Source organism: Cottoperca gobio, chromosome 3 (assembly GCF_900634415.1).
Source record: "Cottoperca gobio chromosome 3, fCotGob3.1, whole genome shotgun sequence".
In the NCBI taxonomy this organism is placed as follows: domain Eukaryota; kingdom Metazoa; phylum Chordata; class Actinopteri; order Perciformes; family Bovichtidae; genus Cottoperca; species Cottoperca gobio.
The window spans coordinates 8,252,728-8,278,976 of record NC_041357.1 but is presented as its reverse complement, the minus strand read 5'-3'; the positions used below and the strand labels follow the sequence as shown (position 1 = coordinate 8,278,976).

General features: G+C 40.1%; 1 protein-coding gene across 3 annotated transcripts in view; it reads left to right on the top strand.

The window, feature by feature from the left end:
* pacsin3 (protein kinase C and casein kinase substrate in neurons 3) overlaps positions 1-26,249 on the top strand; it is a 33,657-nt gene that overhangs the window by 5,151 nt on the left and 2,257 nt on the right. Inside the window, exons 2-10 of one of the 3 annotated variants that reach the window (XM_029426474.1) lie at positions 113-178; positions 10,944-11,044; positions 11,812-11,968; positions 12,533-12,768; positions 15,233-15,388; positions 16,466-16,641; positions 18,783-18,903; positions 21,917-22,059; positions 24,003-24,169. In XM_029426474.1, coding sequence (XP_029282334.1) covers positions 10,991-11,044; positions 11,812-11,968; positions 12,533-12,768; positions 15,233-15,388; positions 16,466-16,641; positions 18,783-18,903; positions 21,917-22,059; positions 24,003-24,169 — 1,210 coding nt within the window. In that variant the 5' untranslated portion in view covers positions 113-178; positions 10,944-10,990. Of the gene's footprint in view, positions 1-112; positions 179-9,740; positions 9,839-10,943; positions 11,045-11,811; positions 11,969-12,532; positions 12,769-15,232; positions 15,389-16,465; positions 16,642-18,782; positions 18,904-21,916; positions 22,060-24,002; positions 24,170-26,249 lie in introns of those variants that run through there. The other 2 variants (XM_029426492.1, XM_029426483.1) reach the window with 2 other exon arrangements.

Genomic DNA, 26,249 nt, shown 5'->3' with positions numbered 1-26,249 from the left:
AACCGCATGCTGCTCCGCTGTCTAACAAACCTCTCTGTGTGTTTTCCCTTTGCTGTCGCATCTGCACTGAGGGACCTTCCTCTCTCCGGCTCTCCCTTTTTCTGTCTCTCAGGCCCGCAGAGACAAGGACTGTCTTCTGTTTGGACATCTGTCCGTCTCTATTTTCGTCTGTGATAAGGTAAGTTCTGCTGTCACTCTGGGCTCTATGCTTTAACAGTCCCTGCATTGTTTTGTAACATGTGGTTTGTGTGCTGTTTCTGTTCATGCTTATTGTGCTCCTGTCATCAGTGATGAAAAGTAACTATGTGCTATACTCAAGTACTGTACAGTTCTAGGGTCCTTGTCGTGAGTATTTTAAGTTTAAGCTACCGTATATGTCAATTCTGCTACATTTCAGAGGCAAATGTTGTACTTTTATTCTGCTACATTTATCTGACATCTGTAGTTACTTTGCAGATGGAGAGTTAAAAAAAACGTATAAAATACAAAGTATTGTGATACAGTAAATCCAACCACCCAACAGTATTTATAATGAGTAGAATCAGCTCTACCGCAGCCGGCTACAATTGCATAGTAAATACCTTTCTGCTTAATGCTTTTAATAATGCTTTTACTCGAGTAAGATTTGGAACTCAGGACTTCTGCTTTTAACAGAGTATTTTTTAATTGTGGTATAGCCACTTTTACTTTGGTGAAATGTCTGAATACCTCTTCCCCCACTACTGCCTGTCATCTAATAACGGTATTGTAACATGTAACATGCTGCAGTTGTCATTCAAGGAACTGCTTTCTGTGTTTTGCAACCCACATTTAGTTTTACAGCAGTAGTGGAAGAAAAAAAAAGTACAAATATGACAATGTAAAATACTCTACTACAAGTTAATAAAAGTACTGCATTTAAATCCAGCTGAAGGCCCTGTCACACATATCCACATGACAGAAACATATGCCGGCGCATACGAAAATTTGTCAGAGTCCAAATACGTCCAACTTTTCATCGGATCAGAAAAGTGAACGTATACAGATACGCATGTCTAACCTATTGATACAAAATGTATCAGACGAATACCCAACAAATACAAAAATATGGCGTATGCAAAATATCAGCAACACGCTGGTTTACGTTGCTATAAGGTAAGGCATAAGTAGTATTCGTTAAGAGCTCGCTGTGTTACGCTGGGGTGCGTTGTTGAACGCTGATGTTTTGAACATGTTTAAAATTATCGGACGTACCCAACGTGTGCTTCATAAGATATGCAGACGTTACGTTAGACATACGAGAATACGTACGTGAATACTTGCCTACGTAATACTTGCCTACGTAAATACCTGCGTGACTACGTTAGAGGTACGTTGGATATAGGCTACGTCGGCTGACGGTGAACCCTACAGCCAATTTATTGATAACGAGTGGATACCCTATTCCTACCCTATGTTAAGATGATGCCTGACGACAGAGTAACTTATTAAACGTGTTTCTACAGTACAGCTAGCGTTCAGCATTCTAGTCGTTCTCCAGCATCAGCATGACGTGAACCAGATGGCACTTTTCCAGCTCCGTTGGCCAGACGCTCTGATACGTTTAGTAAGTGATAAGCTATCAATATGTTGGACATGCGTATAATGATTTGTTATGTATACGTCAGCTACAACACCGCTGTGGAATATGTTTCTGCCATATGGAACTGTGTATGTCTGGCGTGTTCGGCGTAACGTCTGCGTCCTTCAAACGATCACAACTTACCCTTAATTTATATCAACCTATTGCCGATATTTCATATGTGTGACAGGGCCTTTAGGTTAAAGTACTGGCAGGAAAAGTACTCATTCTGTAGTGAAATGTCTCCTGTGAGTGATTTATTTCTATATCTGACATTATTAGATCATAAATACTGTTTAAAGTTGGAGCAGCATGTTACTAGTTTTAACAACTTTTATATACAGTTTGATTAGTCCAGTGGTTCACATCCTAGGGTTAGGGCCCAAAATAAAGGAGTTTCTTTTTTTAACATCTTTGCTTTAAATGTAAAATCTTCATCTGAAATTAACTAGTGGCTAAAGCTGTCAAATAAAATGTAGTGGAGTAAAAAGTACATTATTTGCCTCTGAAATGTAGTGGAGTAGAAGTATAAAGTAGCATAAAATGGAAATACTCAGGTTACAGGTACCTCAAAATCTTAAGTACCCAAATCAGCCCAGATGCACTACCCACATTCAAATGAATGGGAGGACTGGCGTTTTAGCCGCAACGCTTGATTTAGTGTGCATGCAGCCTTGCAGTGATATCTACGCTGATTCGTTGAGTTAGTTGATTGTATCTTTTCGTAGCCTCACAGAGCGAGATGATATCTCCTAAGTCTGTACTTTGAAATGCGATTGACTCTGACCAGATAAGGATCAGATCAACTCAACAAGTAAGAGGATTTTCTAGACAATTACATGACCCCCCCGCATATCAAAACATCTGAACAGTGAACTCTATGCTGCACTGTATTCCTTTCCTCACATTCATTTAGGAAATCATTTTGGTGTTCAGTTTAGCAAATGCTGCAATGTTTTTCCTGTTTGGAAAACAGAAGCACAAGCAGTGACACCTGGGAGAGCTTTGTCCACTTGGATGTAGGAGGGGTTTATCTTGTCTGAGTGAAGAAGAGTCGATCGCTTGTTCTTTAAATGACATTGGTCTGAAACGTGCAGGCGTTTCCCCCAATATGCTGTTGTCTTTAATGTCATGTGACTGGATGAATCTGACAATCCCTGTTTCCCTGTGACAAAGCCAAAATGTGCGTGGATTAGTTTTGTGACCTGTATATTTCTGATTTACTTCCATGTAGTTAAAAGGAGAACAGGTTTAGTGAAGTCAGGAGTCTTCGGCTCTCACCTGTGGATTTAACTGCTGAGAAGCCATTCACAAACAAACAGTGAGGGGGGGCATGTGATCACACCATCTGCTGTCATGATGCATGACATCGGGTTCACAGTTTGATACACTCATGATTATTTTAGAATCAAAACTAAATATATAACTTTACAAAATTAGTTATTTAGTCCACCATGGGTGCAAAATGTGCATGTCTAGTGTTTTTATACTTGTGCTTTAGAGGTACTGGAGGTGGATTTTGTAAACCTTTGGACAGAGCCAGGTTAGTGTTTCCAGGCTTTTTGCTAAGCTAAGCTAACAGGCTGTAGCTTCATATTTACTGTACAGACATTAGAGTGGTATCAATCTTCTCATGTAACATCGGAAGGAAAGCAAATAAAGGTATTTCAGAAAATATTCTATTCTTTTAAACGTCTTCACACAAAAGCCAGATTTAGTTAGTTAATCTTTATATTGATCCTCGATAAAGGGTTCTACCCCTGGTGAGTTTACTACGGGTTTCAGGTTACATTGCCGTATTTGTCAACATTTAATACTGGAGCGTGTTGCTGCTGCTATAAGATTTTAATTGGTTGGCTGTGACGAAGGGGAACGGCTTCTTTCTACTTGCATCCCCATAGTCTTCACTCTTCAAGTCACTTGGCAGTTGTTACGACACAGAGACCGGAGGAGCACAAGTCCTCCTGTTGGCATTTTAATGAAGCTTCAGTTACAGCTGAGCCACACACTGCAGTGTGTTGTAACATGGAAACAAGGATAATAAAACAGCTTGAAGGCAAGCTCATCCAAGTAGTGGTTTACTCCAAAACACTACATTTACAAACTTCTCATTTTCCTCAGTTGCCATTTGAATCGACAGATAGAGCTGCAGGATGGTGACTTTCAAACCCATGATGTGGGTATTTTTTGACAATAGCAATTATTTTGTTATCGTTGTCGGCATGATTTATTTTCTTTCTTTAAACTGTGAATCAAGAGACACAGCAGCGCTCTGGCACACAGCTGTTTCTCAGGCTCTGATATACTGCCAGCTGTTGGCAGAGCAATGGCGGCTAGAGCGAAAAATGTATCTAAAAACGCTTCTGTTTATAGAAGTTTGAAGGCTCCAGGCCGTGCTGTGTACCTACAGTACAAACTCTGCTGGAATGCAGAAGTAGCTTATAGACTAATACTCATACAGGCCTCCGCATGCTCGATATGTAGAAGCATACAGACTAAGCCTGGCTGCAGGGAAATCGTTGGTGTACATTAATCAGATTAATGACTGTCAGTTTTTCCAGTGGAGCTTATGAGGTTCTGCTCCTGCCTCTCTATCCGTCACTCCCTCCTCCTCATCCCTCCCTCAGCTGGTCTCCCCCTCCTCCTCCTCCTCTTCTTCACTGCCTGACCCATTTCTCTGTAAACCAACAACCAGAATCCTCCTTCTGTCTCTCCATGACTCTCTGTGTGGCCATCACCCACCTCTTTAGCAGGCTCGCATTAGATGCAGATAGTTTCCTATTGTTTATTTAATAACATGATTGACATAATTTCATGTCTATGATACTCTTTGTGCTTCTGAACTGAGAAAAAGATAATTGAACTAAGACATAAATAGTAAAGTTAATCACACTGTGCTTTGAATGAAAAATGACTGAATCAGCTGGAGGTTTTTCAATGCGTTTATTGTCATTTAGCTGTTTGCTGTGGTAGTTTGGACTACAGATCTGCAGCTGTACTACTTATTTGCAAACCTAAACGTCTTTAAAAATTTACTCCACTTATAATCCTGGCTTCAGTTTGGATTCACCGCAGTTGCGATACATGGAGAGCCATGGCTTAAACAAGAGCATCAGAACTTCAATAGAAACAAATCACTCGTGCACCACAATCCACGCCTCTGGATTAACAGTTCAACATCAAACAAGCCTTGCTTTTCAAATAAACCGCTGAACATGCTACTTCAAATGGAGCTTTTGGAGCTTTGTGAGAACCTCTAACTTTTCAAGGCAAAATCAGTTTGTCTTGTTGGCTGTAAAGAAAGCTGTGGCAGCAGTCACTTAACCAGCAGTTAACCATGTCAATCACAGAAATAAAAGCAGATTTAAGAGTTGTTATTTCAAGTCAACCTGTTCAGCTTCTCGTCGCCGTTTCCATAGCTCTTTTTCTGCCCGCATGTTTCTGACTATATGACTTTATGGTCTTAATCCCGCTTTCAAAGCTCTGAGTGGCTCTGTTGTTTTTTCCAACCAGGGGAATATTTCTTTAAAATACAGGCATACAAGATATAATGACTTGTGATTAAGTCTTTGTGGTGAGACGGCCTCACCTCAGTCAGCACACAAGCACAAAGAGAAGTAGAGGTGTAGAATTCTGTTGTTAATGTAATTTGATATCCGATTAATTTATCTGGCCGCGTCTTTAATTTGTGCACACTTCTTTGTTTATTTGAGCTCGACAAACCATCTCCACATGCACTTCTAAGCTGCTGCAGTGTCACAGAAACCACTTGAGAAGATGCCCGTGACCTCCTCCTCCTCTTCGTCACTGCCCTGCTCCGTCTCTTTTTAGTTTCTAAACTTCCTCTCTATTTCACATTTCTTTCCCACACTTATCTCATCTAGAACTGAATTTGTGTTCTCGTGCACTTCCCTCACTTATCAGTCACAAGCTTTTCTCTCTCATTCCTCTCGTCTTTCCTCTCGTCTTTCAGCGTTCCTTCCATTGCTTTCGCCCTCTTTCAACGGTCCTCCTGTTCTCTGTCGGTCAGGCCTGACCGTCTGCTGCCCAGTTTTGGATCAAGGACATACCTGTAGCTTCTGGATGCTTTCAGATGGTTAATGGACTAATTGAAAATGAAACGGGTGCCATATTGATACAAACATTCTTGAGACAAAAACAGAACACACTTTTGAAGTTAATGAACAAAAAAAAATACAGCTTGTGGGTCTGAGTCACAAGTTGTTTTTTTATCTATAATCCAAACAGTGCAGTTTGTATTATGTCTCAAGGAGAGAGATGACGGAAAACCTGGAGTGCAGATGCTTAAAGGAAAAGTTTGACATTTGAGTGAGTTTTACAGCAAGTTACTTTACTTGGTCTTTTGTATTCTATTAGGTATTTGACAATTTATGCATTGTGTTTTGGCTATCATAAACTAAGTGCATATAAATGAAAAATTGGCAGCCTAGTATAAAGAATCTGCCCCCTCCCCCCATTGATAAATCAATACAACAAAAGTTGAGTAGTACATGTATTTTGATTGTTTTTAAAATGAAAAAATGTGAGGACTCGCATTCTTCTTTTTCATCATCGAGGTGTGAATTTTTTCGAAATAACGACCTGTCAAGAGAGATGCATTATCTTCCAGATCAGCTCCCACACGTGATAATTAGCAACCTTTAAATGGTGGCTCTTATGTCTCATAAACAACCTTCTACCCCTCTCCACGCTCTGATTAAACTTGTCTACAGCTACAGGAGGTCCAGGGTGGTGTGTTAGTGTGTTGGTTAAACTGAGATGTTGAACCTGAATTTCATGATCAGTGATTGAGGAATGTAAACATCCTCAAAGAACACGTACACACAGAAAAACTCATGGGTCTCATGGACTCTCTACAAAAACCAAATGCAACACTTTCACCATGAACAGATGCTCAGATACTCCTCAAGTCAGTCACCCTTGACCCCTCTAAGAACCCATTGAGGAATTGTTAAGTATTTTATAGCAAAAATATTAAGTTGTGATTATTTTATAGTATTTTTATTCAGTTTTTCAACAAGATTTATTGAAATGTGCAGACTTATTTTCTGTGAATATATTTACTAACCCACTGTGATTGGGCAATATTACAACGTGCTTTCACAAACGGCAAACTGTTCAGCTGACTCCAGTAACTTCACTTCTCATATCCAGAGATAATATCTTATTAACAAACATAAATCAAGAGCACAGATCGGTGTGCAGTCTTGTTGTCACTCTTCCCCTCTCAACCCCAAGTTTAGAGAGCCAGAACCAGCTGAGTCATGCCAGTCCAGTAAACTGTGGCGGGTACACATAAACTGTAATTATACACGTCACGGTTTATGGGACTGTCGTGACTCAAGACATTTGATGTAACCAGCTATCATCTACTCTGTGTGCAGCACATTGGCATAACTCTATTTATACATTCTACATGTTATCAGACAGAAACAAGATCCGACCTGATATTTGTACCAGGTAGAGGTCGGTCACCAGGAATGATTTATCTTGGCCTTTACACCTGCATGTCTTCTCTACAGTCTGTTTTAAGCCAAAGCAGATTCTGCGTTATGCTAATACAGTGCTGTGTATCAGTGTGGGTCTGATAATCGAAGCATTATGAATGTGTTGGATGGCATTAAGAAAACAAATGCCAGATCAAAAGTGGTATGTGCACCTCCATCTGCTCAAGCTTACAACTATAATGTAAACAAACACAATTATTGACAATATTACATAATGTGTCTTTCTCTCTTACCATTGTGTTGATGGTTGAAAAATGAATAAATATACTTTAGTGACCCTTTTAATGTCCAAAGAATATAGCAATGTTATAACAAATCTTTTTATTTTAGAAACTAACAATAATTAAGAGCCAACCATTTACTGATATCTGAAATGTAATTAATAAGTCAGTCAAAATGGCCAAGACTGTCAGCTGAAGCAGAAATGTAGAGCCGCGTGTCATCTGCATAGAATTGAACATGAATGCAATATTTTAACATAGTAAACATTATTCCATTGTCAATGTGAGCATGTTATAAATACTGTCTTACAAACTGCTGTTTGTTTTGAGAATCAGGTCCTAGCACTTGTAATACAGTTGTTTTCAGTACAAGACAGTGATTTGTTGTTTGGTGCCTGTTTTCTGCACACCTCCAGCAGGTATAGCGATAATACAAGTTCAAGCAGCGAAACCTACTTGCTTTCAATGAGCCGCACCCAGAGAGAGAGAGACACACACACACTTCTGTCCTGTAGGATGTAGGAGCAGTAATTAGTGATCCATGGTGTTAGTGGTGGGGTTAGTTTTCTCATACTCACTCATGTTCCAGCATGCTGGTGGCGGATACCGCCACTGCTAGCATACTTACCATTCTCACACACACGCACGCACGCACACGCGCACGTGCGCACGCACGCACACACACCATTTCTCATAGGGGGGGTCGCTGGTTATATGAAATGCCAAATGTAGACCAGGCTGACGCAACAAGGGCGTTTACAGTATCCTGGTGTGCCGTCCTTCTGTTGCATACACCTGTGCTGTACAGTGTGGAGAGTAAATTAGAGCTCAGGTGGCTAAAGGGGATTAGCTGCAGGGAGTGTCTAACGGACAGACCTACAAATAAATAATAAACCTGATCTCTTTCATTCAATTCTCGGCCTAGTATTATCAATGTAGCACAAGTAAGTGCAAGTTCTTCTTCTGTCGTCGCAGTCTTGAAGTCTGGGCTAACTGTAGAGTTTATTTGGACTCACTCCCACATTGTTCCCTGCAGAGCTCACCAAGGCTACTGTTGTATACTGCATCTATTTTAGCAACAGACTACTCCCAGTGCACATCTTCATCCTCTGCTGTTATTTTGGGAGTCAACTTGTCATTTACAGTGAGAGAGAACATAGAGAGGAGGACAAATAACCAGGATCTTTTCACGGGCTTGTTGTTGGAGAGCAAAGTGTTAGAGACACAACTGTAAACATGAGGGTATAGTCTACTCTGTCTGACACTAACTGTTCTGAAAGACCCACTTAGTATGTTTCTAACCAGCTAATTAACAGGTATATTCACATAGTGTATAGTTTAGATTTCAGGAGAGATTTTGACTTGACAAATAAACATTTGTTTTGTCTCCTAACTTGTTATAATTGAAAATACTGTATACAGCACTGAAACATTACTGGTGTAAACAAACTTTGACCTTAATAACTTGGGTTCTGCTCTGCAACATTGCTAACATTGACATTACATGTCAAATGTCAAATACATAAAAATATATAATGTACTGCATTTGTTTTTGTTGTATAAATGCTAAATGAATATCAAATAGTGTGTGAGGCTTTTATTTACTTCACCTTTCAGGAGAATCAGGCTTTTATTTTGAAACAAGCTATTATTAAAGACTTTGAGATTATTTCTCAATTCCAAAAATATGATAAAATATATGCTTAAAAGTAGTTTCATCATATTTTATTGAGCTATAAGTGTCCCTGTTTTCTGATCTGATCTGCTCTTACTGTGTTAATTGATGTTAACTTTAAACCCAACATTGCTTCCATCTGTTACACATTAAAAGCCTCCCAGCTATTTAGTGGGCAGAATATCTGCAGGAAGTTTTTAATTTCATAGACAGAAAACCACTGAGAAAGCCTGGCAAGTCAGTCAATGAGTAAAAACAGTATTTGTGCTAGAAAATAGAAACTTAAAGCAGTGTGACAATATTTTACTGATGGGATTTATGCAGTGGAAGTGTACGTGCATGCTTAAAAGAGCACTCCACGGATTTATCATTGCAGACAGCCAGGACTTAGTGGCATGTTTGTCCGCCACCGTTTGTTGTGTCTGCCACAGGAAGTTGTTTGGCCTTGAAACTGTTTTATCCAATGGGAGGACAGCATGAAGGAAGTTGATGTGTACAGAACTCTGGTCACGGTGAACTGTCGACAGGGTTCATCGGCAGAATCACTGCAGAACTGCACAGCTGAAGAAGTCCCCGCAGGTCATGTTGGAGTGTAACTCGATTCAAATTGCATGATTATTCTTCTACATTATTCAGATCTGCTCTGTAAATGACGTGCTGTGTTCTTTTTAGCGAAAACAAATCGGTTTGCGATGCATTTATATTCTATTCTGTTTGTTTTAGTTTTTATAAATTAGTCTTCTTTCTGTTCATTAACCAAATGTTGTTTTGTTGTTGTGTTTACAAGAAGAAATCTACAGGGCACCATTTAAAGGTACAGTACAGTACTGTACAGGTGTGTATCTTGTTCCTCCTTTTGGCAGTTTGAGTGCTAGTTTAGTTGAACATGAAGAGGTGGAGGCGTTTTGCAATAGAAAACGATTTGTATCTGTTATTTTCAGAGTACAATTCTGAATAAATGTTTGTGCGACTTCTCTCTGATGAATGAGATCTATTGTGGACCAACACGACTAGCTGACACAGATTCCTGCCTTAGAAACAGAGCGGATGTGTGTGTGAGACGGGGCTTCAGTGTTTGTCGGGGACACACAGTCAATTTGTGTGTAGAAGGAAAAATTGGGCAGCGACGTGGAGAAAACAGCTCTGTGGGCAGCGAGTGGTGAAGACTGTGTAGCTTCTGTGTTGACTAACGTGGAGCTGCAGTTTGCCAGGCTGAAACTGTAGAGCTGCGTAAAGTGGAGCAGTGGAAGCTCATGGTTTGGATGCCCAAAACAGACGACACGTGTTGTTTTAAGTGTCTTTTAGGAAAATCATAAAAGATCCCATCCCCTCAAAATATATTTTTATGTCATGTGAACTATATTTTATTTTTATGTTTTAGTTATTTATTGTGTATTTTTGTATTCATATTAGCATATTTTATATCTAAAGGTCAATTTATTATCTGCTCTGGAACTATCGATCATATCACACGATCTTCCTCAACAGATGGAGTTTGTCCATAGTTTAGTAGATTATCTTTTTGGAACTAAAAGGATATATCTTCTTTGTTGGCTTAAAAGTTGAGTTTCAAAATTCATTCTTGATCTTGGAAACAGAAATGACACATTCAGTTCTGGCTGTACAACCTGCCAGGAGGGAGTACAAAGATGTCCATTGTAATGCCGTTGCACAGCGTTAAATGGGACATTTAAGTGACACCTTTTCTTTAAAGGTTTGTGTGCATAAATAACTTATTTAACTTGTCAGTTTTGCATGAGAGCTGTACTGTAATTAACTGAAAGGTGCTACGGAAAAAGGATTAATACAACATCTTCAGTAGGAGTGCTAATTTCCAGGCTTGTGAAAAGTGGTTTTCACCTGAAACTAGTTTTAATTGTTTAATTATGTTTTAACTGGTATTTTCTCTCTTTCTGCAGTATTTTCTGTAGCCGCCATCATTCCGTGCTGTAAAGCCGACCCCAACATGTCTTCCAATGGAGACCTCAGCGACCTGGGGAGCTCTGACAGCTTCTGGGAGGTACAGTGGGAACACACATGCACACTCAATTCTGACACTAAGAGAAAACTCAAGAGGAAAGATGTTTATTAAATTATGCACTGGACTGGTAGTGCTTGCTCTCACATTAATTGCTGCATTTATATAGAAATTTCACACACCCAGCGAGCTACCTTGGTGGTAATGTGCTAACATGCTGGAAGCAATTTGGGGTTTAGTATCTTTCCAAGGACACTTCCACATGTGGGCAGGAGGAGTTGGGTAAAACAAACCACCAACCCTGTCATTAGTGGACATCCCGCTCTATTTACTAAGCACAGCATTATGAAATCACTTACTTAGTAACTTGCTTAACAAATGGCAGACATTCAATTCTTTGCACTGTAATTATTTAACCGGATCAGACAAAGTATCAGTCAATAAAAGCTTAAATATATTTGCTACTGGTCCGGGAAACCTGGAGAATCCTCGTCTTGCGTACTCGATGAGGCTATTGAAGCAGCTGAGAGGAGCAGCCCTAGTTGATGTTTAGATAGAGACACAGACATGTAATGAGTCCCTGATGACTGACTGCCAGTTTCACAGCCCTCCATCTGGAAAAACGACATACCTTCCACCTTCCACTCACTCTCTGTTCTGTCTGTCATCGCTGGTCTACTAAACATCCTGCCATGTTAACACTTTGCCACACTAATTTTAGCATTTTGGTATCAAGCATTGAACTGAAGGATTTCCTACACCAGTTCAGTCTTATTGTGTGTTTATTTACTGTGTGTGTCCCTCTGCAGCCGGGTAACTACAAGAGGACGGTGAAGCGGATAGACGATGGTCACCGGCTGTGTAACGAGATGGTCAGCTGCTTCCAAGAGAGGGCGAAGATAGAGAAGAGTTACGCTCTGCAGCTGAGCGACTGGGCCAAGAGGTGGAGGGGCGTTGTGGAGAAAGGTGAGTTGAAAACACCAATCACATGGGCTGCAGCAGAAAAAGAAAAACTACCAAAATATGACTTTTAATGTGTTACCTTCTGGATTGTTTTGGCTCTCTACACTGCCAAGGTCTGTGAACAAGTCACTTTATCTAACTGCAAAGCTATGATTAAACCCCATTTTTAACCCCGTTTTAGTTTTTTTTCACTTTCACAATCTGCACTTCTCTATCATAAAGGCATGAAAAGCCCAAACATATAACATAAAAAAAAAGAAAAAAAGACTCTTTATTTTTATCAAAAGTATGACTCGTGTAAATCACTCATTTACTCAGATTTAAGTTACATTGATTTACAGGAAGAGCCTTTTAAACCATTGGCTGGAAAACTTAATACCAAATCCTGATCTTCACCAAAATCAAACTAATTCAGTGCGTTTGTACACAATGTTCACCGTGGCCCAAGAATTGACAGTCACATACAAAAAGATTCAACCTACAACATTTTATTGGTCGCTGTCTTTTTTGTTGTTGAAGCAAAATGGGCTAGTAAGAGTGTGTCTCCCCTCCCCTCACTTCCCCCAGGTCCTCAGTATGGTACGCTGGAGAAAGCGTGGCACGCCTTTATGCAGGCGGCCGATCGGCTCAGCGAGCTGCACCTGGAGCTGCGGGAGCGACTGGCGGGCGAGGACAGCGAGAAGGTGCGCGACTGGCAGAAAGATGCCTTCCACAAGCAGATGATGGGAGGCTTCAGGGAGACCAAGGATGCAGACGACGGCTTCCGCAAAGCACAGAAACCCTGGGTCCGCAAACTGAAAGAGGTGAGAGGTATAGCATGTCAGTGGAGCTCGATTTATAGTTTAGTCCCACTGGTTTTCCTTCATAGTCGAGTGTCAGATGTCACTTGTTGATGTCATCTCTTGACTTGATGCATGTGTTGTATATGATCAGGCTGTCTCACGCTTTTATTCTCCACAATATTATGGTATCAGTCAAATTTCAGTCAACTTTGTTTACTGTGTGTTTTGTCTCTTTGGCAAATAAATTCCTCTCAAACTGCGAGTGAAAGGGAAGTAGAGAGAGAGTCTGTAACCATAACCGTACAAAAAGAATGCGGTATTATTTACACAATATTATCATATCTGTATTTCTGGCATGATGTCAATATTTAAAAAATAATATTACGATTATCGTTAATACCGGTATATTGTGACTCCTAATCTCGTGTTATAGCTCTGAATTGGAGAACTACCGCTGATGTGTTTACATTCATTCATTCATTCATTCATACTGAGCAGAGAATACATATATCATTTGTCTTCACGCTCAACAAACTCCACCAGCATCAGAAACATGTAGGAGAAAATACAAGCAGCCAAACCTCTCTGTCAACGTGCAGTTACAGTTTACATTACCTCACAACGCAGAAGTATTTAAGCTTTACACCTTAAAACATCTAAAAGGTATATTTAACTATACAGGACTGTCTCAGAAAATTAGAATATTGTGATAAAGTTCTTTATTTTCTGTAATGCAATTTAAAAAAAATAAATAAATAAAAAAATAAAAAAATAAAAAAAAAGTCATGCATTCTGGATTCATTACAACTCAACTGAAATATTGCAAGCCTTTTATTATTTTAATATTGCTGATTATGGCTTACAGCTTAAGAAAACTCAAAAATCCTATCTCAAAAAATTAGAATAGTTCCTCAGACCAAGTAAAAAAAAAAGTTTTATAACAGCAAAACAAAATCAAACATTTGAAAATGTCCATTAATGCACTCAGTACTTGGTTGGGAATCCTTTTGCACGGATTACTGCATCAATGCGGCGTGGCATGGAGGCAATCAGCCTGTGCCATTGCTGAGGTGTTATGGATGCCCAGGATGCTTCAATAGCGGCCTTTAGCTCATTAGCATTGTTGGGTCTGGTGTCTTTCAGCTTCTTCTTCACAATACCCCACATATTCTCTATGGGGTTCAGGTCAGGGGAATTGGCAGGCCAATCGAGGACAGTAATGCCATGGTCAGTACACCAGTTACTGGTGGTTTTGGCACTGTGGGCAGGTGCCAGATCATGCTGGAAAATGAATTCCTCATCTCCATAGAGCTTTTCAGCAGACGGAAGCATGTAGTGCTCTAAAATCTCTTGGTACACAGCTGCATTTACTCTGGGCTTGATGAAACACAGTGGACCAACACCAGCAGCTGACATGGCTCCCCAAACCATCGCTGACTGTGGGAACTTCACACTGGATTTCAAGCAACTTGGGTTTTGCTCCTCTCCAGCCTTTCTCCAGACTCTGGCGCCTTGACTTCCAAATGAAATACAAAACTTGCTTTCGTCTGCAACTGTCCAGTGCTTCTTTTCCATAGCCCAAGTCAGACGCTTCTTCCGTTGTCTTGAGTTCAGAAGTGGCTTGACCATGGGAATACGGCTATTGTAGCCCATTTCCCGGACACGTCTGTGAACAGTGGCTTTTGATACCTGGACTCCAGCTTCAGTCCACTGTCTTTGAAGCTCCCCCAAATTCTGGAAGCGACTCTTCTTCACAATGCTGTTAAGGCTGCGGTCATCTCTCTTGGTTGTGCAGCATTTCCTGCCACATTTCCCCCTTCCAACAGACTTTTTGTGGATGTGGTTTAAAACTGCACTCTGTGAACAGCTTGCTCTTTGAGACATTTCTTTTTGTGTCTTACCCTCCTGATGGAGGGTGTCAATGATGGTCCTCTGGACAGCAGTCAGATCAGCAGTCTTCCCCAGACTTGTGATTTAGTTTACTGAACCAAGCTGAGTGTTTTTCAAGGCTCTGGAAACCCTTGCAGGTGTTTCGAGTTAATTAGACGATTCAAGTGATTTGTTGAACACCCTACTAGTATACTTTTTCATGATATTCTAATATTTAGAGATAGGATATTTGAGTTTTCTTAAGCTGTATGCCATAATCAGCAATATTAAAATAATAAAAGGCTTGCAATATTTCAGTTGATTTGTAATGAATCCAGAATGTATGACATCTTTGTTTTTTTAATTGCATTACAGAAAATAAAGAACTTTATCACAATATTCTAATTTTCTGAGACAGTCCTGTACAGTGTGTTTAAAACTAAAATAAGTTTTAAATCAAGTGCTGAACCTTTTTTTTTAAAGACATTTTTAGGATGAAATGGCAAAACCACATTTAACTACTCGTACAGGGGCTTTTATATATATTTAATCAACTAATATGTTGTAATATTTATACTGTGTGTGTGTGTGTGTGTGTGTGTGTGTGTGTGTGTAGGTGGACACCAGTAAGAAGGGCTACCATCAGGCCAGGAAGGAGGAGTGGACGGCGGTTACCAGGGAAACGCACGCCAAAGCCGACCCAACCAAGTCACAGGAGGAAGTCCGCAAATACACAACCCGGGCAGAGCGCTGCAACGAGGAGGCCGAGAAAGTACAAAGCGCACACACACTCACACACACAGAGTCCCATGGGTAGCTCCACACAGTCTGGGTGTGTCAGTGAGTCCAGACAAACATACGTGTGTTTAAGTTCTGAAACATGACCAGGCTTGTCTCCACTGTTCTTTTCTCTTCACAAAAACACAGCAGACAAAAAGCTTCTAGTCCTGAAGAGGGAAATGATCAACTCTAAACTGGGAAATCCTGAGACAAAATACAGGACAAGGAAATGAAATCCAATATCATGATTCATTAGTAAAGTCTGCGAGAAAAAGCAACTTAGACTTCACTCGTGTCAGCGCACACACAGACTGTGTTTCAGCCTCAAACATCAGAGCACCAACCTATTGATTGCTGTTGTTTTTCTTTGTGGGGTTCAGAGGTGACCTCAATGCATTTCAGTTGATAGTCAATCTGTTTTTCACTAATCATAACTTGAATTCCGTGTTGAGCAACTGCTCGTTTGGCTCACAGGACGTAGACAGTGCCTTCTGCCATTGGCCGCCTATTTCAGATGGAATTCTCGTTCTCTTGTGCTATCTGCGTGTTACCGTTTACCGTCACTACGTGAAACAACAACAGCAACAACAACCTCCGAGCTAGTGTCCCAATCCTGAAAAATATTTGTATGCCTCTTTAATACTAAAAATAATGAGTTGAGAGAAGTTAAACATAAAAAACAATTGACTCACTGGAATAAATATTGGTTGAAATTATTATATAAAAAAACCTTTTAATACTTTTGTATTCATAGAGCAGTCTTCAGCAACAATTGACACACGGATACAAGAGCACACATGCAACAATGGTGTTTGTTCGTTATGAAACATTTAGCAAAAACTCCTTTTTTAAAAAGGAGATATTAATTCCTGGCGATCAACGCTGTTCAGCACGTGTCTGCTTCAAATCGGTATACTCGGTCACAGCGTCTCACCAACAGCGTTAATAGGGTGATACTTGAACTAAGTCTCTTACTGTTTGTACGCTCCCCATAACATCTTTCTTCTGTAGGGTGACAAAGTGTGCAGTAGCTGAGTGTGCTCGGTGTCTGTGTGTGTGTGTGTCGCAGGTGAAGGAGCGCTACACGAGGGCCTTGGAGGAGCTGAACCGCTGTAACCCTCGCTACATGGAGGACATGGAGCAGGTGTTCGACCTCACCCAGGAGGCCGAGCGTAAGAGGCTGCGCTTCTTTAAAGGCGTCCTGCTGGACATCCACACACACCTTGACCTCTCTGACAAAGAAGGGTAGGACACACACTCACACTCACACACATACATCCTGAAAGAAAACAGGGTGATAAGTTGATCTGTGACTTGGAATGAAGGCACGCAGAACTATCGAGGTTAAAATGTGTGTGTGGACAGTATGTACACAGCAGTTAATAGAAAACTCACGTTGTTGTCCATTAACTATTGACCTCTCATTCTGTTTAAACAAGCCACCGTTACCATAGTAATCATGATTGGTAAAGTCCAACATGTTCTTTGTTCAAATATTGAACAAAAACTCCTTTAATTAATTCTTTGGAGTTTTTCCAAGTGCATTCCCATCAATCTCCAAACTTCATTCAGAGATTTAGTTTATTTTTTTGTTTCTTAGTTTCATTTAGAATAAAATGGTTTAGATTTCAAAATCAGAGTCAACAGTTCAAGGTAAAGTACAGAGAGTCCAGGCTGAGCTCTGTCATAGCCTGAAGTGAATGACCACGCACAAAGGCATTCCTGGGCAGTGGTTCCCAACCTTTTTTGGCCTGTGACCCCTTAAGGGGTAAATTCACGCGTCTTAAAACTATTCTCATTCTTTAAAAAGGAAGTCATTTACCTGCAGCTGCAGGGAAGTTTGGATGCAGATCAATAGATGCCGGTTTTTCCTTCATATCATCTCTTTGAGTGTAAACCAGCCAGCACGGAGCTGATAATGCCGACTAGAAAATATGCACATACAATAGTCTTATCTGGAATTCCACCTTTTTAAATGAAGGCTTCAGGATTTTAAAGGCACAGCCCCCAGAATACACAGCGTAATCACTAAATCTAACATACAGTATATGAGCACTTTAGGTCTGCCATGTTCAGAGCAGGAAATGACCAGTTCCATTAAAAGTCAGTCTAGATGGTGAACATAGAAGTCGTTTAGCAGCTAAAGAATCCGATATTTCCCTCAGGAGTTGGTAGAGAGCTAAGAGAAAGTGAATATTGGACTTCATCAGACGGACACAAACACAACTTTAAATGATCATCTTGCTCTGTGTGAGTCTAATGTGTAAACGAGAATGTTCACCAGGACAACTTCATAATCGGATAAAATGTCAATGTTGTGTTTACAGCTTGTTCTGCTGCCCCGAAGTGACAAAAATGCAGCTTTAAGTTAATGACACAGCACGAGTCTGATCTGTTCTCTACCAGTGGCTCTGTCGTCTGTTTTTAGATACATCACCATCTGGGTTGCTTTTAAATTAATGTTTGTTTTCCGGAAAGTAGTGAACGCAACGCTGACATTTCATAATTTTTTTAATTGATCTGATGAACCTGTTAGCAAACAGCTGCTTATTTACGCATCAAGCTGTTACAGCAACATTATCTAAGGCACCAAAAATCATTTAAAGGGCCTACGAAATGATATTTCGTCAGTGTTATTGGCCTTGGTATATGATAGAGGTTGCATTTCTATTGTGAAATGTGCCATATATATATTTTTAATATTGATGTATTCGTTATATATCACGATCATAACGGCATAAAAATGACTTCCGCTAACAACAATTGATCGCTGTGCCGAGAGCATCCACTTCAGCAATGTTCGGACGATGACGTCACAAGTAGAATACAGCCGCCGCCAGTGTTCGTCTGCGTTGAAGCGTCCAGCAAAGACTGCTGTCAATTATTACGAGAAAGAACGGACAACAATCTATTCTGTGGAAATATCAGAGCCAGAGCCCGACATGGCTGCCGTGCTGTCTATGTCTTCAACTGGTGGACTGTGTTCTACTTGTGACGTCAGAACACGGCGTCGGGTGTTTCCGGTAGCGGCAATGTAAACATCGGTGGTCGACATACTAAATCATGATTTATTAAATACTGCGATCATTGTGTCATAAATAACACATCATTTTACAACACAAATAGCATTTACTATCATCAGTAGAAATTCATGTTTATCATTTCGTAGGCCTTTTAAAAATATCTACATAAAATAACTAAGATAGAAGAACGGGTCAATTCCTAATTTAAACAAGAGGGATTAGAAAGGTCCTCATGACAAACATTATAGGACACAAAGTCAGACAAAAGAACGTTACAGTTGAATTTGAAGTCTCTAATGACAGAATTTTAAGGGAGGAGGGTGTACAGTAGATGTGATGATTGACAGTCGTTTTGTCCAATAGGTTTAAAGGCCTGTTCCGGGACCTGGGTCAGACCATCCAAGTAGCCAATGACACTGAAGATCTCAGATGGTGGAGGAACACCCACGGACCGGGCATGAGCATGAACTGGCCACAGTTTGAGGTGTGCACACGCACACGCACACGCACACTTCACTCTGTAGAGTATTTGTATAAATTCATTCATTTTCTTTCTGTAAACATCTTGATGAAAACAAGAGTGCTGTGCAGGACTGCAGAAGTTTGTCTGTGCGTGCATTAAAGACAGACAGACTGAATTTTAAACAGGCTTCCAGTGAAAGCCTTGTTGTGTTACTGAGAGCTCGAAGTGGGGTCAGGAATGTCCACAAACACACACACACACACAAACACACACACACACACACACCACACACACACAGACAAATGCATATTTACAGATATGGAAAACAGAAGTACTAATGATTTGGTTTTTCAAAGTTCTACATTTTGAGATATACACTGGTTCGCTTTCTCGCTGAGAGGTGGTTGCAAGGTTTCCATTTTTGCCAATAAATCCCCCTAAATCATACACACTGGTCCTTTTTTAAGTGAATAGTTCAAAGCAGTTGTGGCAGTTTATGCTTACAAGACATTTTAAATACTGAAGTTGAAAATAGAAGTAAGTATCAGTTCTGTTATTTACTGAGGTTTTATGAATCCAGCCTGAGTATGATATAACTGATATTTGAATCTGTTACGCGCAGGTATTTCCACACCCTCTTCCTCTGTTCCAGATTCACAATGAAGGAATCTTTGTATTGTGCTATTTTCTGTCTGTGAAAAGGTCTGTAAACCCAATTGTCAAGTCATAATAGAGATAGAAGTGTGTGTGTGTGTGTGTGTGTGTGTGTGTGTGTGTGTGTGTGTGTGTGTGTGTGTGTGTGTGTGTGTGTGTGTGTGTGTGTGTGTGTGTGTGTGTGTGTGTGTGTGTGTGTGTGTGTGTGTGTGTGTGTGTGTGTGTGTGTGTGTGTGTGTGTGTGTGTGTTGTGTTCCAGACCTGGATCCTCAAATTTCAAAGCATACCAAAACAGTTGACCTATAACACTCAGAAATGCAGAAACTGAACTACAGAAAGTCTGTTTGAAGATTTTAGATGTTTAATCCATTTGTATGTTATCTGTATTTGGTGTTTGAAAATCACACTTAACTCTTTTTTAGTAAAGATTATTTTGCCAATGTTCAAACGAAGCCTGTCAAGTAGTAGCACGATGCTGAACAAAGTGCAGTCAGTTCAGAGCTGCAGTGTTGTTCCTTTAAGGTTAAACAACCATAGTAAAACACCAATAGGCTGATGCCGACACGTGAAAAACAGAACTTCCTCATGTTTTAAAAGCTAAGCAGAGTTTGGTGTGAATACCAGAGAGTAGCGCTGCGTCTCTTTTAAATCAAATGTGTAGACTAAATATTAGAAACGCCTCTCAGTATAAGGCAATTTAACTAGTGTGTGTGTGTGTATATATAAAGTCTGATTTATTGCAAGACTGTTGTATTAGACTGCATTCATGTTCCTGAGGTGGACCGAGTTAACTGACAGCTGAGGTTAGATAATATAGCTGCTCACAAATACATTATGGCGTGTTGAAAACCGTTTGTGTATGTATACACTGCTTATAGATGCATCATAGGGGATTTAAAGTCAAGTGTAATCATTCTGGGTATCGGTGTAACAATAAAGAGTGGCAGCCGAGGCCTCTACAGTCAGTTCAGTATTCAGCACTAACGGCTTAAAGTATAATTCAGCTGTGTTTGTTATGAAGTCAAGTAACGGTCAGGTGGTTATTTAGTGTCAGGTTAATGTAACGTGTAGAGATCAGGACGTATGTTAAGAGTTTGACTGTTTGGAATATTTGAACAAATACAAGAGATTTTCTGAACACTTTAGGTTTGGACACTTCTTTATAATTTGAGAATCTCTGCTGTAATGACAAAGTGAACACTGTTTATCTTCCACAGTTTTTCCAGAATTTAAAAATAAGGAGGGAGGGAGGGAGAGAGGGAGGGAGGGAGGGAGGGAGGGAGCGAGCTTCTATCCTCTGAGGAATCTCCTGGCATTCCCACAGCGCCGCTGACACGCAAACAGAGAGCCATTGTCCACACACACGTATTTCAGTACTTTTGTTGACTATATTTATTCACAACTCTAACCTAAACTCCTCTGCTGCATAATTATACTTAAAGATTGGCTTTTAAAGAGAGAGGAGCAGCAAAATGTAATCATCATATTTGAGAGGTACAGACTGCATGTATAGTTTGTAATTTCTACATTTGTGAGGACATTGGGTTTCCACACGCACTCCTGTAGTGCTGACAGTGTGGAGGTTGTTCTGTGCTCCACTGAGACTGTAAATACCAGTAACTGCATCCTGCTTGTGTCAGCACCCTGTTGTTACGGCCAAAGTGTGTCTCAGTGTGTGCTTTTGTCTGGCCGGGATCTGATAAACTCCATTGATTATGTACCACAGGACAGAAGTGATCATTAACTGGCTACTAAGAAAGAAAACACACTTTATTTTATTAGCAACATATTTTGTCACAGCAGGTGTTATTGTTATGTTTTCACTGCATTAAATAAGTTGTAATTTGAATGTATTATTTTTTTCCCAATAATAAGCTTACATGTACAGTTTACCAGTCAATTATATATCAGAATGGAATATAAATACAAGAGCTTAAGTTTAAATATTTTCAACTCGTACCAATTTGCACTGCCCTGGGTGAACTTACTTTGACTGTATATGCAATTACGTCGCGTCTATATAAGCATTGCATTCTGTCTGTACACACAGTAAGACAGATATCATTAGTAGGTGTACAAGTGCCGGTGAGTCAGCAGACAGACTTAGACATGACATTAATATCTATTCAAAGTTTGCTTACATTATTGAATTCATGGAATACTTTTCCTCTGTAAGATGACAAGTGTGTTATTTTTTCTTTAAGAAGTTACAAAGTCTTGCTTTAATTGTGTGTGTGTGTGTGTGTGTGTGTGTGTGTGTGTGTGTGTGTGTGTGTGTGTGTGTGTGTGTGTGTGTGTGTGTGTGTGTGTGTGTGTGTGTGTGTGTGTGTGTGTGTGTGTGTGTGTGTGTGTGTGTGTGTGTGTGTGTGTGTGTGTGTAGGAGTGGTCTCCGGAGGCGAGTCGCTCCATCAGCAGGAAGGTCCGAGGTGGACAGTCTGAGGACAACGTGGTCACCCTCACCAATATTGTCTCCTCAGGTGGAAACGACATCCCACCGAGTCCAATTACCCTGGACACCGGCAGGTAGGAGGACAACTCCAAATTACAACAATTTCATTATAGGACTCCACCCAACACCTATTTTTATCCACAAAAAGGCTGCTGTTTGCTTGAAGGGAGGAATGTGTGTGTGCACCACCCTGTACATAATGCACTCTTAGTAGTAGCTAGAACGCTTTGTGTGTGTGTGCCAGATTTAGCCTCTGTTCAAACCCACCCCAGCAGTTTTCTTCCTCAAGAGCAAAATACTTTTGGCTGCAAGTCACTTGTTCTACTTCTTTATCTAATCCCATCACGTCTGCTGCTGAGGGTGCTTCACAAACACAGCCCCATCCCTCCCTGGGCTGTAGCAAAGCTTTAACAAACACACTGCAAAACTGCCATACTGATCCAAATGTTTAGTAAAGCTGCTGCTGAGATTGGAGAACAGCAGGTTTTTCTTGCAGATGAGACGGGAAGCAGTCACATTAAACTCCACCAAATAATAATGTTTAAAACCTGTGCTCTTTGCTCCAGGTCTTTCTAGCTTTACAAAAGGACTTCTTCGTTGGTAAATCCGATGGCTGTGTGCATGTGTTGCCAATTGTTATGCTCCTATTATGCAGGCTTGCTCAAATAACAAAGATTATGGAATAAGTATTTGTTGCCTAGATAAAATAACACATAAAACATGTGGGGGGGGCTTTACTTTTAAGTTACATTTTTGGGCTTTTCATGCCTTTATGATAGTGAAGTGCAGATTGTGAAAGGGGAAGAGAGAGAAGGGGAACGACATACAGCAAATGGCCACAGGTCAGACTCGAACCAGTGGCCGCTGTGGCAAAGACTCAGCCTTTGTATATGGGACACCTGTTTTAATATTATCTAGCATGTATCAGACGTTATCAAACGAGCTACATTCAGCTGATTCATTGCTATGTCAGCTTATGCTAGTTCTCAAAAGTGCTACCATTGCACTCGAGGGGATCAAATGTGCTAATATTCCCCTTGAGTCGTACATAAACGTGGTTTGTTTGTTATGTCATGCTGTCTGATCGGAAGAGGAAGTGGCTTAATATTAAATAAAAACTGTGGAATACTTTTGGTTTACGGAACTATGAAAATGATATTGCTTTTCCCTCTGACTACAAATGTACTGTTTCTGCCTCCATGTTTAATACCTTCAAATAATTTACAGACGCCCTGAAAAAAACCATATTGATAAATTGATTAGAATATGACAGTGTGTCTTCAGTGGTCAGTAAATTGTGACATTATTGGAAGTTGTAGTGTTGCATATCTGTAATTAATTTCCACATCCATCAAAAGGTGATGCATTGTGTGATTTTATTTTTATTTTTTAGGGAGAAATGTTTTAGTTCTATGTAGTGCATTACAGTTACAATTCTGACACTCTAATAAAATAGGTAGAAAATGTTTCCAGACATCTAAAGTGACTGTCTGTGCAGCCATTAGCAGAGTCCTGCTCGTCTTTATATTCTGGTGTCCGTACTAAGACTGGTCTCCCTCTGAGAGCTCACTGTGGTGCCTGAACCTTCACACACTCTGTGCTCCACCGGACGCCCATGATGACGACAGCTGTGGTTGCCAGGAGATGTGTGATGTAGCTACAGAGCCTCCATTAGTTTATTTACAACACCTCAGGTGGGGCACATTAAGTTTAAAGGGGTCCGCGTGATGTACGGTAACCCTGGGAGATGGGGGTTGGGGGGGGGGGGAGCCAAATACAAGATTGCAACTTTATTTAGGTTTGAATTGAACATAATTGAACTTAAATATTTAGTGCTTGAACAATAGTTTTCCAAGTAAAGGCTTCCAGGTCAATATTGGACAATGGTTGTGTGTTTCTCTAACTTGTGCTGCTGCTGTGCACGGTTTTTCTGTTAAAGAAACATAACCGGCATTTGGTGAAAATGTTGGACTCCGTATAGTTGTGTCTTCCTGACCTCCTGTCTCTCCTCTTTTAGGGTGAAGGATTATTCGTCAGACTGGTCAGACGAGGAAAGTCCTAAGAAGGTGGCGGAGAACGGTGTGGGGGAAGCAGAGGACGAGGAGGATCAGGTAGAGGGGGTGCGAGTCCGAGCGATCTATGATTACGTGGGCCAGGAGGCCGATGAGCTCAGCTTTAAAGCAGGTATTAACACTTACTAACGCTCACCGAGGGGGAGGCATCACACTTGAGACTGTTGAGTTTTGGTTTGATTCATGGGATTTAGTATTATGACTGCTGTCGTTTCATAAGATGCACCTGAAAATAAAAACAATAAGAAATTATCAGCTGCAGTAAAAACGTATATGAGAAAACTAAAAGGGGCCACACATGGAAGAACTACTCAGATGTTTTTAATAACGCAGTATAAAAATACTCTGTGGATTATTATTATTAGTGATGCATTCATGTTCATTCATAAGAATCTTGTATTATTAATCTGAATCAGCAAAGTAACTTAAATTTATCTTAATTTAACTTTGTAAATCTTCTTAAAACAACGTATTTTACTTATTTACATAGTATTTTCTTTATCCCTAAAGATTTATCAGTTAAATGAGAAAATAAATTCCTTTTTATATCAATTGTTTAACTTATTTGGAACTACAGATTTCATGAACATATATATATTTGTACATCCTAGTAGAAAAGGTTTATATTTCACAGCCTGAAAATGTCCAAAAGGATATCTATTCCTTTTTGTTCACCTGTGATGCCTCGACTTAACACATTTACACACTCATGTGAAACTCTTTGTTTCAGACATGAGTGCTGATGATCAAATGCAATAAGACTGTAATGTATATGTTACATTATGTAGTGTGATGTCGTGGGACAGACGGCCATAAAACATTACAGCTGTTGCATCTCACCTCAGTCTGCATGTCGGTCTGCATGTCAGTCAGCACTGTGACCTTTGAGCTGGTCGCCGTGAGTTTGTTACATTTTGCATTATTGATTCTGAGTCACAGAAACATTAAATAAAACTATACCTCATATACAGTACTGTGTGTATATATAGGATACAAAACTGGCTTATTTCTGTGACTATTGAATCATTATTACAAAAGTTTCTAAAGTGTTTCTGCTGTGACTGTATGATGTGTGCAGCTTCACATCTGTTCAGTTTGAAAATAAAAGCATTTTGAGAAGTGTTTCAGACGATCGATGCTTTTATTTTTGATGGAATAAGTTGCTGCTCCAGCTTTCTCTTTTACGTAAAAAGAAAAACTCTGCTTTATTAAATGCTTACATTATTATTCTTGTTGGAAATAAAACCTTCTCTGGGTGGTTTTATATTCCTGATCCTTCCTGATGTTTTGTCTGATTTCTCATTAATCCGATTTATATTGAAGTGCTTAAAAGAAAGAAAGGTTGGTGAAAACACAGAATACTAATAATAAGATAAGAGACTTCAGTTTATCGATGTACTTTGTTGTTTGATGAATCACTGACTCATCAGATATACAGTATTCACTGTATAGAGACTAATGATTTACAGATTAATTATTCTTTTCAGTGCAAATGAGCTCTTAAATGATTTGTATGACGAGAGTTGTGTTAACAGTTTCTGTGTGCACTGTGTGCTGATGCTCAGAAGATTGTCCTTCACCTATATTTAAAGAGTAACTCCACTCATAGCTGCAAACTCAACGCCTTTCGACACCCTTGTGATTGCCTTGTGATTCGTATAGATCCAAAGAGCTTTTTCAGTAGACCATGCAGTGTTTACTCCATGGTCTACTTTGTCTCAGTTAGAGAGGGGTCAGAGAAATCAAACCAAACCAAGCAGACTCGTAGAAGCTCATTTTGAGGCAGAAAAGGCAATGTTTTAAACAAAACATACATTTTATTTCATCAGTATTAACATATACCAACAATGATATACAGTTTGTGAGTATATTAATTTGGTGTGTAGTCCCTCTTTAACGACTGTAGCTTTGTTTGGCCCAGCGGCAGCAGCGGCACACTGTCACAAAGCTAAGGTTCGGCCTTATTCTCAGAACGGTTATCTTTTTCATCTTTTATCAGAGCCTTTAATGATTCTCTCATCTCTGTGTGGTGACTCACTTTTCTGCTGGAGGTAACGCGAGTTACGAGTTAATGAAACCTGATGGGACCTGCAGAGGGAGAGACTTTCGGTCTTAGCTTAGCCAAGTTCAGCTCTGCTTATCCTGAACTAGAACCAGATCACTGATAAACTGGGATGGGTGGCATCTCCTTC